Source organism: Sinocyclocheilus rhinocerous, unplaced genomic scaffold (assembly GCF_001515625.1).
Source record: "Sinocyclocheilus rhinocerous isolate Xijiao unplaced genomic scaffold, SAMN03320098_v1.1 scaffold776, whole genome shotgun sequence".
Classification (NCBI taxonomy): Eukaryota; Metazoa; Chordata; class Actinopteri; order Cypriniformes; family Cyprinidae; genus Sinocyclocheilus; species Sinocyclocheilus rhinocerous.
Genome location: NW_015647486.1, coordinates 334,648 through 352,677, shown reverse-complemented (window position 1 = coordinate 352,677; position 18,030 = coordinate 334,648). Strand labels below are relative to the sequence as shown.

Sequence of the window (18,030 nt, the reverse complement as noted above, 5' to 3'; positions counted from 1 at the left end):
TGAACACTATTAGTTTTGACACTGGCACATCTTACCCTCGAAGCATCTGACATAGTTTAGCCCGCATTTTTCAAAGAAATTAATACTTTAAATTGGTTCCAGTCTTATCTGACAAACAGGAGTTTCTCAGTTAATATTTGCAAATTTCACTCTTCTTCTGTACCTTTGACCTGTGGGGTCCCTCAAGGCTCTACTCTAGCTCCCATGTTATTTTCCTTGTATATGCTTCCCCTCGGATCTATCTTTGAGAATTATGGTATAAGTTATCATTGTTATGCAGATGACACACAAATATATCTTCCTTTGAAACATAAGAACCCGGTGGCCGCGGTGGCCGCCTGCCTCTTGGATGTTAAAGCATGGAGGTCCCTAAAATTTTTAAGTCTGAAAACAGAGATAACAGAGATTGTGGTGAAAAAAAAAAAAATCTACCAAATCTAAATCTTGGTGTTCTGGCACCTTATGTAAAGCCGTACGTGAAAAATCTGGGTGTGGTGTTGGACAGTGCCTTAAAGCTTGATAGACAAGTCAACCAAGTTGTGAAATCAAGCTTCTATCAGTTGCGAACACTGGTAAAAATGAAGTCCTTTCTTTCTTTTACTAATTTTGAAAGAGTAATCCACGCTTTTATCACCACGAGGCTTGATTCCTGTAACTCTCTTTATTTGGGGATCAGTCAATCTTCCTTAAAACGCCTTCAGATGGTTCAAAATGCGGCTGCCAGAGTCCTGACGGGAGCTCAAAAGCGTGAGCATTTAACCCTGTCCTTCAGTCTTTACATTGGTTACCTGTGCGCTACAGGATTAATTTTAAAGTGCTCTTATTGGTTTTTAAGTCTTTAAATGGTTTAGCACCCTCATACCACTCTGATCTGTCGATAGACCACCAACCTGCAAGACCGCTTAGGTCTGCCCATTTAAGGCTCTTAGTGGTTCCTAGAACCAGACTCAAGTCTAGGGGTGATCGAGCAAGAATAGTCTTCCTACAGAAATCAGAACACTACACTATCCATTTTTAAATCTAGGTTAAAATCATTTTTATTTGATCTGGCTTATTATTCATGATTTACATTTGCTTTGCCTTGTGCCTTGCAGTTTTATTTGTGACCTTGTCTTTGTTTTAATTCTGTTAATGGTTACTTACTTTGTACAGCACATTGGGCAACGGTAGTTGTGTTTAGTTGTGCTTTATAAATAAAGTGAAATTGAAATTGAGTAGAGATGGATGTTGGTATCGTTCCCCTTACCGATATAAAATGCACACCAACAGCGGCTACTTGCTTGCTCATAATAGATATATTTTTTGGATATCCGTCTTGTTTTCTATCAATTAATTATTTTTATTATAATTTTTGTCATAGCGTTAGTGACATTATCATAGATATGTATGCATATCTATGGACACACAGTTACTGACGTTCGTACTGTAGTAGATGACAGATACATCAACACACCATCAGATTCATCCGCGGATTCCGCACAGCGCAGAGACAACGCACAACTCACGTAACTACCATAACAATGTTCCTCTGCAAGTAACCTGTCATTTTGTGCTTCATCCGCTAGAGGACCTAAAGTTGCGTAGTTTTCATTATTTGATAATGAGCAGCTTTTGAGTTTAAGTTGTATTTACCTGGAATATTCCTAAAATTTTGTCAGAGAAAGTCAAATATTCTGTGTCTTGCCGTTGCAGGTCAACCCTAATAGCATTGCTGCTAAAGATGGCCGAATCCGTGAGGGAGACAGAATACTGCAGGTAACTGATCGACTGCCTTAAAAAACACAAATTAAGTTGAGTTTAAGGTTAGTGGCTTGAACAACATTCTTTTTAATAGTGAGCTAGTGGATGTTGATCGTTTGGGGAAAAGATGCACTTTAATTCTCTGCTTATAAATACTCCTTCCAAATACCTTAAGATGTTTATCATTGTCTTTAAAGTCATCGCCTTTAAAGTTGTCCAAATGAAGTTCTTAGCAATGCATATTACTAATCGAAAATTAAGTTTTGATATATTTACGACAGGAAATTTACAAAATATCTTCATGGAACATGATCTTTACTTAATATCCTAATGATTTTTGGCATTAAAAATTTTTATAATTTTGACCCATACAATGTATTGTTGGCTATTGCTACAAATATACCAGTGATATTTAAGACTGGTTTTGTGCTCCAGGGTCACATATGTGATGTGAAATGATGCTAATGTGTATCTGTGCTCAGATAAATGGGATGGATGTCCAGAACAGAGAGGAAGCTGTGGCCATCCTGACCAGAGAGGACAGCACCAACATCTCTCTGCTACTGGCACGACCAGATATTGAGGTGAGACTCACCTTGAAGTTATTGGAATAAACCATAATAAATACTGTAGGCCTATATTTGCACAGTCAGATATGATCACTTTATTCAATTAAGTTAATCGCTTTGGCAGTGTTTCCTACATAATTTTCTTGCAGCAGGGGGAGTGTAATTGAAAGACATGTTGTCAATTTATTGTCTTTGAATCGTTTTGAGGCACCCAGCCTTTATCTCACTGCATTCAATTCAAAGCGTGAACTCATAACTCGAGTAAATATAATTTATTTTGCAGTGGATTTAATAGTGGTACAGCGCCACTGCCGGAAACACTGCGCTTTGGTGAATGACAAAGTATTACTGAAGCCATTAATGGCAACAGATTTGATATTCAGACATTACGTGAAGTGTATTCTGCTTATTCAAGCAGTAACAGACAAATGTGTTTTAGTGTACAGGTGGACACATGGCTTCATTCTGTTCTCTGTTTACAAATGAAAACAGACAGGAGAGGTCAGAGTAGGACAGAAACCCCGACGAGGAAATTACTGGAGAGGAAAATGGCAGAGAAAAAAAAAACAAGGAGAGACAAGGACACACAGGGTCGGTTCGGCAGTCTTTTGTTCTACTCAAGGTTATGCTTGAGAGAGAAACACACTTAGGACATCCCATAATACACCACCTCCAACAGCGAGTCACCATGTCCATTTAATTTCCTTCGACAGATTTCCATGGCAGTCTGAGACTTCGGCTGTGTTCGGAATGGAATAGTAGCTACTACTTACTGAACACTGTATATTACACTATATATATATATATATATCAATAAATAAAAGTAGCCATTATTATACAATAAACAATTCAAACTGTAGCATGCTATATTATCACATGACCATATTGCATTGCAGGTGTGACATCCATTTATCATATTGGAAATTATTTTCCATTTTCATCTCAATTTTGTATAAAATACCTTAAAATTGGCATATTCATTACTGCAGATACAGTTTAATCCATCACACTGAAATTGAAGGTCAACTTGAGTGCATTGCATTGTGGGACATATAGTATTCCATGCAGTGTTCAAGATTGAAAAAGGCTCATTTTGACAAGGGAAATAAAATCAGATGACAAATCTACAACGGAGCAAAGAGAGAGAATCAAAATCAACAAACAAGTTTGTTTAACACAAAAATGATGAACAATGTCTTTCTTTGTGACTCCCACTGCGTGCGAGTCTCTTTATTGATTGGTCCCAAACCTCATTGTCTGTCAACATGCTTTAACAACCAGCTTTATCATCTTTAGCCCATGTGGAAGCCATAGCAACAGTCCGTATCCCACTGGTAAATATTTAAATAAAACATAATGCAAACCCCGGAGGAATGACCCAGTTCATGAATACAAATAGACCAAGTCAACAGGCATGTTTATGAAGTTCATTTGGCATGATGCTATTTGAAACAAAGCTGTGCAAGGAAAACAAAGTCATCAAGATATCAAAAAAATACATCTTATTTGCATATAATAATCCTGATATATTAAGTATAGAAAGATGCTCATCTGGAACCCACAAAGACAGATATTTTTCTTTATTAAAATGTACAAGTTTATAGGTTATGTCGATGAAAAGGCTTCATATAATCAATTGGTCTGAATAAAACTCATTTGGGCCCAGTTCTAAAATAAAATTCTATCTGTAATTGTATTCAATATCTAAAATACTTGTACATGTATTCATGAATTTGGTATGAAGTAAAAAAAATCTAACTGTGATTTGTTTTTAAAGAACAGTTAGTGGGAAGATGATTAAAACCAGAGATGAGAATATTCTACAGATTCCACAGTTTTTAGGATTTGGGGTCAGTAGCACACAAGTGTGTGTGTGTGTGTATGTTGTGTGTTTTATGGACGCTCCAGATGGTGTGTGAGCCCTTGGGCTAGTATATTCCCCAGCACAGGTGGCTCATTTGAGAAACCTCTCACGTTTAGATGTCTCCTACAACAGATGGGAAAAGACCCTGCAATCATTTACAGTATCCAGACTTGGGCTTACTCAGACAAACATTGCCCTCTGCTGCTTAAACAAGGACGTTTTAATGTGGTTGCTGCTTTAGACTAGTGCACGTGTCAAACTCCGGCCCTGGATGGCGACTGTCCTGCAGAGTTTAGCTTTTTTTTTTTAGCTGGTTCAGGTAGGTTTAATTAGAGCTGGTGCTGAACTCCGCAGGACAGTCGCCCTCCAGGAACTGAATCTGACATCCCTGGACTAGTGGATCCCAGCCACGTACATGAGAGCAAATAGCACACATTTTACATGTCTCATTAGTCAAACTCACCTGATTGAGGTCATTAGCTCATCAGTAGAGACTCAGTAGAGCTGGGTAGTAACTGATTACATGTAATCTGGATCATTAAGTACTTGTAATTACATTAAATTACATTTGAAAATACTCGTAATGAGACTACAGTTACTTTTTTATTGATTACATATTATTTACATAATAGCAATAAATGATACATAATTTGTTGATTCTGCCTAATTCCTCTTTTAAATGTTCCTTTCTAAAATAGCCTACCGCTTATATATGTTCAGAAAGTCTTTCAGTTTTGTGGACGTTCACACAAAGACCAGTCACTCGTCAGGTGGCTGCACAGCATTTGACCACTGGATTTACAAAATCATTTCAGCTTTAAGAAGTGTTTCAACATTACATCATCTACTGATGAAATTATTTTTATTTGAATTACTCAGTGGGTTAATTAACCATGTATTATTAAGTCTTTGGAAGTCTTTTGTCTTTCAGACAAATTCACGTTATTTCACACTTACATGTAATGTTGGGATTCCCAAACTTGTTTGGTCATCTGAACCTCTTTCACCTAATATATTTACTTGAAGTACCACTGAAATGTTAAAATAAATATTTTAATAATTAAGTTCCAAATTGTTCATGGTTCTCTGACGTTGGTTAATGGTCACATGACATGCAGGTAAACTAATTATTTCATTTTTTAGTAAGTGTTTTTTTATGTTATTTTAAATCAATTTCATTTTCATTTTACATGTTTATGATTTAATTATTAGCTTTTCATTAAACTCATGAACCTCCTGCAATTCTATGAACCTCAGTTTTAGCTTAACGTAATATAATGTTTAATGCACTTGTTAATAACAATGAATGGAATATTTTCTTACTTTTTGTATTTTTATGTCAGTATGGTACAAGATTATCCTATTTAAATCATTGTGATAAATGAGTTAGGTCAAAAGTAATCTAAAAGTAGACCGATTATATTACCTAAAATGTGTAACGTAATGGATTACTTTACTAACTACAATTAGCAAATAATCTACCCAGCTCTGAGACCTGAAATGGGTGTGTCAGACAAAAGAGTCATGCAAAATGTGCATTGTTGTGAATCACTGCTTTACACCAATCAGAATGTTGTTGTTTTTTTCAACACATTTGTCTGCACACAATTCTTAACGTGATTTTAATATTTTACTAATTCAGTTTTTTTTTTCCTTTTCCCATTTTGTAATATTCCAAACATGCATTCTTGGCAGAATGAGGCTGATGATCTGGATTTGGAGTTGGGCGAGGGCCTGGATCTAGAGGACTTGGAAAATGTCTCGAACTCACCCAGTCCTCAGCACCGAAGGAAAACCAGCTCTGTGCTGAGTGACATCAATGGGATCCGAGCTGCTCGACCCAACTTATGGCACACTGCTCTCAATAACAGCCAGGAGCTGGACAGCGGGGTGGGTCGCACCGATGAAAGTACACGCTGTGAGGAGTCCTCCGAGCTGGCTGACGATGCCACCAGCGCATGCACGACCAATGCCACCAATACACCTGGCAGTTTGCGCAAGTTTCGAGCAGCTCAGCACGGATGGGAATTTCACTACAGCAACGACTCGCTGCTGGGGCCAGATGCAGTGGGAGCAGTGGATCACGGGGCTCCTGAATCACTGCCAGGGTCAATGATACCAGGGTTAACTGAAGAGGAATATGAACGCTACCGAGAGCTACTGGAGATCCGCTGCCTTTACGAGAAGAACAGAAATGCACTTTTTCTTTTGGATGGAAGGAACCATGGTGGAGGAGTTGGGGATTTTGCAGGAGCAGGTGTTCCTGTAGACATGAATTGTAACGAGAGCCTGATGCAGCACGAAATTGCTCTTCTCGATGAGGAAATACGTCACCTGGAGTTTAAGTGGCGCAATGTTTTGCGGGCTCAAAAGATGCAGCAGTTGCGCCAACGCTGCCTAAAGGTCTGGCCAGCTGATGAAGAGGACGATGAAGAAAAAGGAGCAAAGGCAAGGTGTGGAGGTGCAGAGGCGATCCACCATGACCTGTCGGATATCAACGAGATCCCAGAAAGGGAACGCTCTGATAAAGAGAGCACAAGCGCTGGAAGGTAAAGATCCGCAGCGACGGCTCGCGTTATGTCGCCAAACGTCCGGTAAGAGATCGTTTGCTAAAGGCTCGTGCCATGAAGATTCGAGAGGAGCGCAGTGGGATGACCACGGACGATGATGCGGTCAGTGAAATGAAGATGGGACGTTATTGGAGCAAGGAGGAACGTAAGCAGCAGCTGCTGAGAGCTCGCGAGCAACGGCGACGCCGTGAGTTCATGATGCAGAGCCGACTGGACTTCTTGCGGGAGAAAGAGAAGGAACAAGACTCCGGACCTCAAGGACAGGCTTCCATACTTGAGCTGAGCCAGAAAAAGAGTATGAAGAAACGCAGTCGACGCATCCTGGACAACTGGATCACCATTCAGGAGCTGCTGGCACATGGGACCCGCTCTGTAGATGGGAAGAAAGTGTTCAACCCTTTGCTGTCCGTGACCACTGTTTAATAATTGGTGTGAAGTGAGACCTTTTAACAAGGAAAAAGTAACGATATTTGGATTACAGAGTTTACCGATTATTTGCGACTGTCTGACAAAGATGCCTTGCAGTTTAATCCAGAAATGTTGATGATGAATATAAATGTACAAGACAGAAAGGCTAATGGCAAATTAATGTAAATTTTTCATAATTAACATGAACTCCGGGAGCATCTCTCTGTTCCTATACATTGCTTTGATGCTTGATATTTCAGAGTCACTCTCAGACTGTTACAATGCAGTGGTGGTCTTGAGCATTTCCAAACCTGATTAAAACATTAATTTCTTTCATAAACACTTTTCAGTCTGAGAACATTTCATGATAAGAGAAAAAAGTTCAGGGGCCTATTGCTTGAACTGACTAGTAGTCATCTCTCTTTTTTCAAGACTAGTCGTAACTTTTTAACTTCATAACTTAAGTTAAGAAACATATTAACATATTGGCAGTGTTTATGCAACTGGCCCCAGAAGTTAACCTGGTGATTGGTTGAGAATTTATGTGTGGTTTTGTTTACTGGTAAATGTAAAAAGTTTGCAAAAGAACAAGAAAAGAATGAGCCATTACTTAACTGTTGACTTACGGAGTTCACAATTTTAGAAGCACATGAATCCATTTAACAAAAGAACCAAAAAGCACATTGACAAAAAGTACAAAAGCAGGAAATTTTCAGCACACAAATATTGGCACATCAAAAGGTAATGTCAATTGTCAAACACTGACATTGTCCAAAGAAAAATAAATCTGATTGTATATTTTTGTGGTACATTTGTCAGCATTCAAGGAACAAATCAGACGTTATTACTTAAAATTATTTTGTTGTCAGCTTGCAACACCACATTTCAGACTGACTCTTTGATATTGTAAAAAAAAGTTGCATGTTCTTGTCTGGGAAATGTTTAAATGATGTTGTGTGAAACTGTCGAGTGACGTTTTTGCTGTGTCTTCTGTAATACTTGTCAACAGGACATTAATATATTGTGTCCAAATGTTCATTTAACATCTTGCAGGTCTAAAATGAAGGAATTTCTGCTCCTAAATGTTTTTGAATAAAACTTTTGCAACTTCATCAAGTTTCAACCATTATTTGCAAAAAGCTTGAAACACTTCAATACAGAAATCAAATGTAAATCAAAACACAATGGCTTTAGCACATTCATGTTTACACTAAACAAAATGAGCTGAAGACGGTTTGTAAATCAAATAAAAATATACATTTATATGTAATATTCTTCTTTTACCACTTAAAGTTTTGGATTAAATGAAAAAAAAAAAACCACAGGTCACTGGATACCATCTCTTCATTTATTGGATGTACAATTATGAAAAATAATAATCATAAAAAAGACTGGAAGCCCAAGATTATTTACAATCGTTCTTTGATTCTGTGGAAAAGTCTCATGCTCACTTACATCATGATATGTTGAGCTTTAAAAAGACGTTCCTCGCTAGATGACAAAAACATGACCAAAAAGTTAAAGAAAAAAAAAATACATACAGTACATACATATACATATATAGAGAGAGAGATCTATAAAAGCAGAATCATTCAAGTATCAAAAGACAGACCACCCAGGATTACTTTACAATTCGATATTGTTTATTTTTTAATCATTTAGCCAAGAATATGATCCGAACTCTCACTGTTGTATTTGCTAACATTGTTATTAGTTGTGCAAACACTGCAGCTGTTACAGGTGCTAGCATTAGCATCTGCTTGTATTTAGCACTGTAACCATTTTTAACGTACCATGTTAAAAACGAAGAAAAAAAATCTAAATAAAAAGTACCAGACTTAAAATCCTTGTAAACTAGGGCTAAATGAATACAGGAATATTTCCCATCTACACCTCATATTTATGTATCATTATCTACAGAAAACATAAGCACAGGTTCGTCCATGACAGATGACTATGCAAATTAAAAATGTTAAACCTTTTCGTTTTTATTTTTTAGACATACCCTGATTTCTGCAACTTAATCATTAAAGAAAAGACACAAAACTCTACACATAAAAGCAACTCGCTGTTGTTTGTAGTGTCACATTAACGCCATTATTTTGTATAAGAAATCACAGTATACGTGTAAGAGTCACTACAAGTACCAGGATCCGGACTGTACCATTCTCATGCCATCATGAACTTATTAACTTATCAATATAGTGTACCATAAGACATCACAACACAGAGTATCTCTCACTAATCTGGCACCAAGCTTCTGTCTGTGACCTTCAAAGGCCAAACCGTTCCTATTGAAACTCGCACCGTAGTTCACAATTCTTATGTTTGAATGGTCTTGCCCATATTGTTTAACTTGACAAACATTTGTACTAAAGCCTGTTGGTCACCTGACTTAAAATACTGACAGTAAGAATCAAACTTACGGATGGATTGATCTTAATTTGACATCAAAAGACACGACTGTTGTCTCTAATCAGTGTTTTGCTGAACTGGAATCAGTGTTTCTAACTTGCTGGATTTATTTTCGAAGATATCAGACAAAATAAAAGCATCTACGCTTTGTGAGATGAAAGACCATCAGTTTAGACGACAGAATCACAGACAAAACAGGGGCGTGTAGACTGTCGCTTCACAATAAAAATAAAACAAAACTCAAAGAAATCAAAGCAAAGGCAACGTCAACACTGGCTCTTGTTATTGCGGGAGAATACAGTGACTGCTGTGTTTCCAGTGTTAGTCCTTGAATGCGTCAGTCAGAAATCTGATAAAAGCCAGATGTTTTTCAGAGGGAGAGGGGTTTTGGTAAGTGTGTTAAACTGGACGGGACGCTTTTTGTTTGTCTTTGGCTCGTGTGTTTGTGTGTTCAAGGTGAAAACCTGCTGATGGATGGGAGGAGTTCACTGCAGGTGTGAGGAGACTTCTGACACTTACATAGATCTATATATAAACACACACAATACACGTGATGTTTCATCCACAGTCATGCTGTCATTGGCATCCCAACTTTCCTTTCTGTTTGGCATCCGACACAGCGGTCAGCTACAGGGAGACACACACACACACGGATTAAAACAAATCAAACGAATGACTGTGGGATACCATTTACAACGGATATGACGAAAGTTTAAAATGAAGGTGAAGAGAAGAAAGACGCTGTTGTGCCAATCATTTTTCCCTAAAATCATCTCCCCTTTGGACCCCAAAGACTCCACTGGCTAATTGGTTATATGTGATATAACTAAATATATAGTTATATTCAGTTAGCTTGTGGTTAGCATGCTAACCGATTAGACTCTTACGAATTGAAAACACTGCATGAATTTAGCCCAGATTTTTGCTACTTCCTTTCTGTTTGGCATCCGACACAGCGGTCAGCTACAGGGAGACACACACACACACGGATTAAAACAAATCAAACGAATGACTGTGGGATACCATTTACAACGGATATGACGAAAGTTTAAAATGAAGGTGAAGAGAAGAAAGACGCTGTTGTGCCAATCATTTTTCCCTAAAATCATCTCCCCTTTGGAGCCCAAAGACTCCACTGGCTAATTGGTTATATGTGATAACTAAATATATAGTTATATTCAGTTAGCTTGTGGTTAAGCATGCTAACCGATTAGACCCTTACGAATTGAAAACACTGCATGAATTTAGCCCAGATTTTTGCTACGATTTACAGTCTGTGAATCAACACTAGTTGCTGAAAGGCAGAGCCAGTCTACAAATATTGGTCAGTCGTACTTTCACAAAGAAAATCAGTGTATGATGGATACAGACCCTGATCTTCAGACAATAGTTAATATCTATGCATTAATGTCACTCTGTTTTGCCCACATCAGGCTTTATTTTGCGATAAACCGACATACAGCAGACTGACTATAGACTATTGACTGTCCGCTGTGAAGTACTTATGACTAATTATGTGATCCCACATTGTTTTTTTGGGCTTGCAAACAACTAGCCTTCGGGGCGCAAGGGAATAGGATTTTGAGGAAAGAACTGAATATTGCACAACAACAGAAGAAGATGATTGTTATGGGAAAATGAGAAAAACTTTCAGGATGGAGACAGTGGCAGGCATTAAAGTGATGTTCGTCTGCATGAGATGTTGATTATAGGTCACACACTTTATCCATATTTGACCTTTGACACTGAACGGTGTTATCTTTTTATAATAGTCCTTACTGTAATGGGATGTAACAAATACAAATGGCTGCTAGTGTGTCGTTATATGGAAGGCCATTTCCACCACAGAAAATAAATAAATAAATTCTAATTAAAACCATGCTTTGGTAAATCATAATTATGACAGAAAATGAATGTGAAGTTATGAGATACTAAATCATAATTATAAGATAAAAAGTCCAATTATGAGATAAAAAGTCAATGAGTATAATTCCACCTTTAAATCCCTACGAGAAGAAAATAAAATTCAAACAGATTTTCCAAAACTCAAGAGTGATATGGCATACAGACTTGTACAAACTCACGTTCACTACAACACTGATGATAGTCTGCTTACTGGGCACGCGTCACCTGATAAAGCCTAAAATAAGCAGCCAATATTACTTTTTACTTTGACTCCTTGACATCAGACACATTTTGAGCAGGCGGTCTGTTCAGACACCTCTTTGTGATTTGGTTCAGACATTTAGGCCCAGCCTAGTTTGCCAACTCAGACTTAAGACAACACATAATATCACAGTGCTAAACACAAATCCATAAACTGGCAGCAAATTAAATTTACAGAGGTACTTTCGATTCCAATCCAATTAACTTCTAATGCACTCTAGCAAGCTTCTGCCAGCTGTCTAATGTCTCATCTGGTTGTGAGGGAAGGACAGAATATATATCATCTATTAGATGTGCATAGTAACATAACAGGACTGATAAACATCCATTTCAAATGCGGTTTAAAAACCTTATTTATTTACTTGTGTGTTTTAAAGAAATAAACCAAATACAAAACAACAAAAACACAAAAATAAAACAAAATAAATAGAGATTCAATAAACATTCATTATAATTACATTCACTAAAAATGTAAACAAAAACACTATAAAATATAAAAACAACAACATGATATAGAAATGGTAAATAAAATAAAAAACAATAAAAGTGATAATAAAATAAAAAATGATATTAAAAATAATAAAATAAAATACTGATTCAGCCGCAGTTGTTAGCTATTTTAGCTATTGATAAATTTACCATAAGTTAAAGAAATGTATTTGCCGCATATTTTTTTTTTCCAACTTACAATAACTTTGGGTCAAATAGTTGAAGTTGACAAATACAGTCAATACTAATTTGTGTAATGAATTGAATATGGAATTAATTATTAACTTTTCCCCCATCATGCTGTAGAAAAATGCCTAAATTATGTTACAATTTTATGAAAAATTCATAAAAAAAAAAAAAAGTAAATCAGATCGCACTCAAATTGTGGGACACAGTATGTTTTTTAGTACGTTATACTTAAATATGTAATTAAAGTCAATTAATTATTAATTTGGTAATTTATGTTTTAGGTTAATTATGCTGTAGTCTTTCAATTGTTGGTCACAGTCAGAAAGCCAAGTCCTCTTTCCATGCCGTGTTATTTTTACGCTACACAACGATTCATCAAAAGTGTCAGTTCTAAATATGCAATTTGTGCCTTTATTGTGTAAAAATTACAGGACGCCAAAATGTACCGTACTCTATTCATGGAAAGTGCCTTTTATCGTAATCCTCGGCGGTGTGGACTGTTTCGATCTGACGCTACATGTTTAGTGGAGTCCAGTTGTTTCAGCTCAGACTGAAGAGGAGGAAGAGGAAGTCTTCATCAGTGTCTCACTGCGGTCGACGCCTGGCGGAGACGAGCACCACAGAAGGGCAAAAGAAAGAAAAACTAGTTAAGAGAAGAACCGTCAGTGTGGATGATGGAGGGAGAGTCCTTTGAGCAGAATGAGAAGGAAATGTTAGTTTCACGTTTGAAACAGGAAGGTTAAATGACGAGATGTTCTGGTCCTCGGCAGAGCTTTACTTTGGTTTCAGGCCCGTTTGTTTCGACTACAGATGAGAGGGGCTTCCTAAACTTGGCGGCATACCTGTACCAACTTAAAGGGCAGAGAATCGAATGTGTTTGTCGAGTAAGAGTGGAGGTTTGTTTCAGCCTCGGGAAAGGGTTGCTGGACAGCCAGAGCTGTGCGAGACAGACGGAGAAGAAAGAGGTGAATGGAGAGGAGGCTTCTGTGTGGAGGAGAGCGAGGGGGAAGGAGTTCGGTCACGTGGGCGAGGGGAGGTCAGAGTCTATCTAGAGAGTGAAGGCACAGAGCGAAAGGAAAAGGTGTGAGGGGGCGGGGCGTGGAGGAGAGGAGCGTCCGGTCAGAATATGGTGGTCTCGTACTTGGTGCTGACGGTGCGCTTGGGATCTTTGGGGTCCAGGATCCAGGTGGCACTGCTCTGAGCGTGAGCATCCACATCCATGGCTTCCACCTAAAACAGCAGAGAGGAGACGCGTAAATACTCTGAGATATTAATACCACGGCAGGCGATCATATAGCTGATATATAGTTCCTCTCACGAGAGATACGATTATGAGAGCTTTGGGTCGGGTTTCAGCTTTTAAATGAAAACTGAAGCTTATAAAGACATTAATGGTTCAAAATGTTTGGATTAGACAAAAATCATTTTGTGTGAACTGACAAGTCTGTATAACCCGGAATATTCAAAACTGCTATATATTACGGTTCAAAAGTTTGGGATTGGTACGATTTTTTTCAGTCTTATGCTCAACAAGGCTGTGTTTATTTGATTAAAAAAAAAACAGTAAAAGCAGTAATATTGTGAAATATTATTACAAATAAAATGAACTGTTTTCTATTTGGATATATTGTAAAATGTAATTTATTTCTGTGATCAAAGCTGAATTTTCAGCATCATTACTCCAGTCTTCAGTGTCACACGATCCTTCAGAAATCATTCTGATATGCTGTTCTAGAAGCATTTCTGATTATTATCAATGTTGAAAACAGTTGCTGCTTAATATATGTTTGTGAACAGCTGAAAACATTTTTCACAATTCTTTAATGAATAGAAAGTTCAAAAGAACTGCAAATATTTGAAACAGAAATGTTTTGTAACGATTATTTTCACTTTTGACCAAATTAATGTCTCCTTGCTTGTTGGTTATTTCTTTCAAAAAAAAATCTTACTGGCTCCAAACTTGAACATTCATATACTGTATATACTGTAGCCACATTTCAATGTGTGATGCTTCAAAGAACCAGCAGGGAGCTCCACTGTACTGGTCAAAAAGATAGATATGGATCTGGCACTAAGTCACAGAAAGAGAGGAACCATGGGAGCTATTTGAGCTACTGAAGTGACAAGGTGAATAAAGGATGAGCTGGGAAAAGGAAAACTGGAAATAGAGCGATGGAAAGTGTCAAGAATGAGAACAAGAATAAGCTGAATTGAGAGGATGAAACCAACAGAACATCTAAACAGAGCAGTGACTGGACTACAAATTCAGACACAGATGAATTTTGTGAGGATCAATCAGGATTAGCCATCATCAATTTGGCAGAAAAAGCTAACTTGTGAACACAGAACAAATTAATAGAATTAGTTTTCCTGTGAACATAAGTGTATGTCTATGTAGCGTATTGACAGCATATTGTGGCTAACCACTGACATTTAAAACCAGGGTTCCTATACATTTTCCATTTCAAAATTCCATACTGTGCAGTAACCCTTAATTAATACTTTAATTAATAATATGTTAATAACTAGCAAGGATACATTCATTTGATTAAAAGTGGAAAAAGACATTACAAAACATTTCTATTTCAAATGAATGCTGTTCTTTTGAACTACCTATACAAATATTTTCATTTTTCCACAAAAATGTGAAGCAGTTTCTACACTGATAATAATCAGAAATGTTTCTTGATCAGCAAATATCAATTCATATTAGAATGATTTCTGAAGGATCATGTGACACTGAAGAATAGATGTGCTGAAAATTCAGCTTTATATCACAGCAATATATTACATTTTAAATATATATTACAACATAAAACAGTTATTTTAAACTGTTTAAAACTTCAAACACAGTGTCAAAAAAATTCTTGGAAGGCCACCTCTTTTTTTGTTTTTTTTAACTGTCATTTGTTTCTGTAACCATCTGATGTGACCATACTATGTGAATGTGAATGTGTGTGTGTGTGTGTATGTGTGTGTGTGTCAATATTATGATTTTTATTACTAGGTTTTTGATTAAATAAACACAGCATTGGCGAGCAAAAAGACTCATCTTAAAAACATTAAAACAAACTTACTGACTCCGAACTGTAGTGAACTTACAAAGTGTCTCAAACAAAACTCTGGAATATCTTTGTTAGATTCAATGTAACAAAAGTATGTGTGTGTGTGTGTGTGTGTGTGCGCTCTCACCCATGACTTGCGCATACTCCCTCGTGGTTTGGGGACAGGTCTGCTGCTCTTGGTCTCGATGATTTCCGTCGCTCCGGCTGCGCTCTGCTGCTGTCTGGTCCTCTGGGCCTGCAGTGCCAGCTGATAGGCCACTTCAAACGCCTGTCCCAGCGTCAGAATGATCTCATAGGTCAGGTTCTGTCGGAGAGGTGGAGACACGATAATTAACCATCATGATGAGGTGCTTAAACCACTATTAAGAAATGATCAAAGAGTTCAAATGACCTCAATCCATCTTCAGAAGTTTCTTTAATAGCCTCATCAACAGAATCATACATCAATACATTTGTACAGGCCTCCAACATTATTCTGCACTTAAGAGGTATTTAAACTCATAAAGTATGTAATAACAAGCTTAGCTATGTCATATAGTGTAATGAAGAGCAGCTTTTTATAGAATTACACATCACTGGGTCTCTGTAAAGGGACGCCAGGACAGCTGTAGATACTGTAATGTGTAATGAAGGCTATGAAAAATCATTTTGGTGTTTTGATTTGTTCTTCTTTTCTCTTCTAGGTCAAAAACAAACACCACATTATTGAACATAAACTCTCAGATCCTCCACAAAATAATCAGGGCTTGTAACTTCAGACTGTGTTTCCTTTTTTTCCCCACAAGCTTTTGAAGATACAGACTTGCATTTCTAACGTGGTATACAATTAACATCATTTGTCAAACTTTGCTACAAGGGAGCAAAACTCACATTTTAGAGCATCTAAAAGTAATCCCTGGCCCATTTTGATGCTTTTAAATGCAATGAATTATTCAGGCTGTGCAAATAAACAAACTCTGGAATCAAGATTTCTCAGTGCAGTCAAGATGTTATCTTTTACTAATATTTAAATTTGTTTGATGATCTGAAACATTAAAGTGTGACAAACATGCAAAAAAATAAGAAACCAGGAAGGGGCCAACACTTTTCCACACCACTGTATTACACATTATGTCTTTAATGTAAATTTTGATCAAAACTGAACTGAACTTTTTATATTAAAAAGTAAATCAAATGCATTTTCAAAAGATTGTTTCACTATCTAATACAACCTCTTAACTCAAAGAAAAAGCTATTTATTAATTGTTGCGATTGTCACCTGATCAGTCAATTATCAGTTCTAATAATCGCTTGACTTTTGAATTATCAAATGAACTGCTAGCTGCAGCTCTACTAGAGTCTGGCTGTAAGTATTCAAGGCAATGATTGGTCTAGTGTGTGTGTGTGTGTGTGTCTGTATCATTCAGGCAGCTGTATGATCAATGTAATTTTAATGGGCTGCTGCTCACAACATCTCCTATAAAACTCTATGTGATACTATCAGAGACCTGGCAATCGGCCCACGGCGCTCTGCACTCCACAGAAAGAGAGAAAGAGACTCTCAATGCCCAGAAATATGAGAATTTCAGAGCAGTAGTCCTCACCTGGTGGGTCATTAAACAGGTCCGTTATGAATATCACAGACAGACATAATGTGAAATGCAAATTTGGTGGTTTTCAATCCAATTTACATCTGCAAAAAAGCGATTTGCAGTTTGACGTTTTTTCACAATACTGTAAATCAGCATATAGAACTGAAGCAAAGCAGCTGAGAACCACTGATGGAGAAAGAGCTCATCTCTTATGCAGTGCAACGATGGTGGTGTTTGTCTCACCACATCTATGGTGCTGAACACGTGGCAGTAATGATGACTGCTCTGCAGATCTTTAGTGATGTAAGCAAACGTGCAGAGGTCCTCTGGGTCCTGAGCTGCACATGAGATGTTCCTGATCTCATGTTCTGCAATGATGTTCTGCACACACAACACAAGATGACATTAGCAAACAGATCGAAGAACTTCACTTGAACAGAAACACCTTACTACTACTACTATAGTTCTCACAGGAATAGTTCAAACCAGAGATGTTCACAAGTCTTTAACTTGGAGTCTGAGTCAAGAAGTCTTTGGTCACGAGTCTGAGTCGAGTCTCAAGTCATTTAATGGCTCGCTAAAAAAATCCCATTCAGAACACTTATGGATTGAAATCTTCCTATCTACGAAGCTGTTTTATAGGCTATAGATAAAATATATGATCTATGATGCTTTGTAAAAAAGAAAAAAAAAAAAAGAGGTTTTAAGATGTAAGGTTAATGTAAATCCAGCCTGTTAACTAATGTTTTAATCCATTACCATGTTCAAAACAGTTTTTCTGTAATCAAATTCTATTATAAGAGTCCAATCTACCTAAAACAATGTACAGTCAAACCAAAAATTATTCAGACACCAGATATAATTTTTGATATTTTTTTACTAGTGGGTGCAGGACACTAGTTCATTTACGTAAGTGAGGATAGCAAAATAAAGTGAACTTTTTAACCAAAAATTCTTCATACAGTGGACTGCCAGTAAAATTGC

General features: G+C 37.2%; 2 protein-coding genes across 2 annotated transcripts in view; one reads left to right on the top strand and one right to left on the bottom strand.

The window, feature by feature from the left end:
- LOC107709219 (PDZ domain-containing protein 4) overlaps positions 1–8,347 on the top strand; it is a 57,480-nt gene extending 49,133 nt beyond the window's left edge. The window contains exons 5-8 of the mRNA XM_016513655.1: positions 1,693–1,755; positions 2,223–2,324; positions 5,869–6,722; positions 6,755–8,347. Coding sequence (XP_016369141.1) covers positions 1,693–1,755; positions 2,223–2,324; positions 5,869–6,722; positions 6,755–7,166 — 1,431 coding nt within the window. The 3' untranslated portion in view covers positions 7,167–8,347. The remainder of the gene's footprint in view (positions 1–1,692; positions 1,756–2,222; positions 2,325–5,868; positions 6,723–6,754) is intronic.
- Positions 8,348–12,580: 4,233 nt separating this feature from the next.
- Positions 12,581–18,030, bottom strand: part of anks1aa (ankyrin repeat and sterile alpha motif domain containing 1Aa) — a 114,890-nt gene continuing 109,440 nt past the window's right edge. The window contains exons 25-28 of the mRNA XM_016513676.1: positions 17,290–17,427; positions 15,603–15,779; positions 13,552–13,640; positions 12,581–13,011 (exon numbers count right to left, since the gene is read on the bottom strand). Of these exons, the coding sequence (XP_016369162.1) occupies positions 12,996–13,011; positions 13,552–13,640; positions 15,603–15,779; positions 17,290–17,427 (420 nt within the window). The 3' untranslated portion in view covers positions 12,581–12,995. The remainder of the gene's footprint in view (positions 13,012–13,551; positions 13,641–15,602; positions 15,780–17,289; positions 17,428–18,030) is intronic.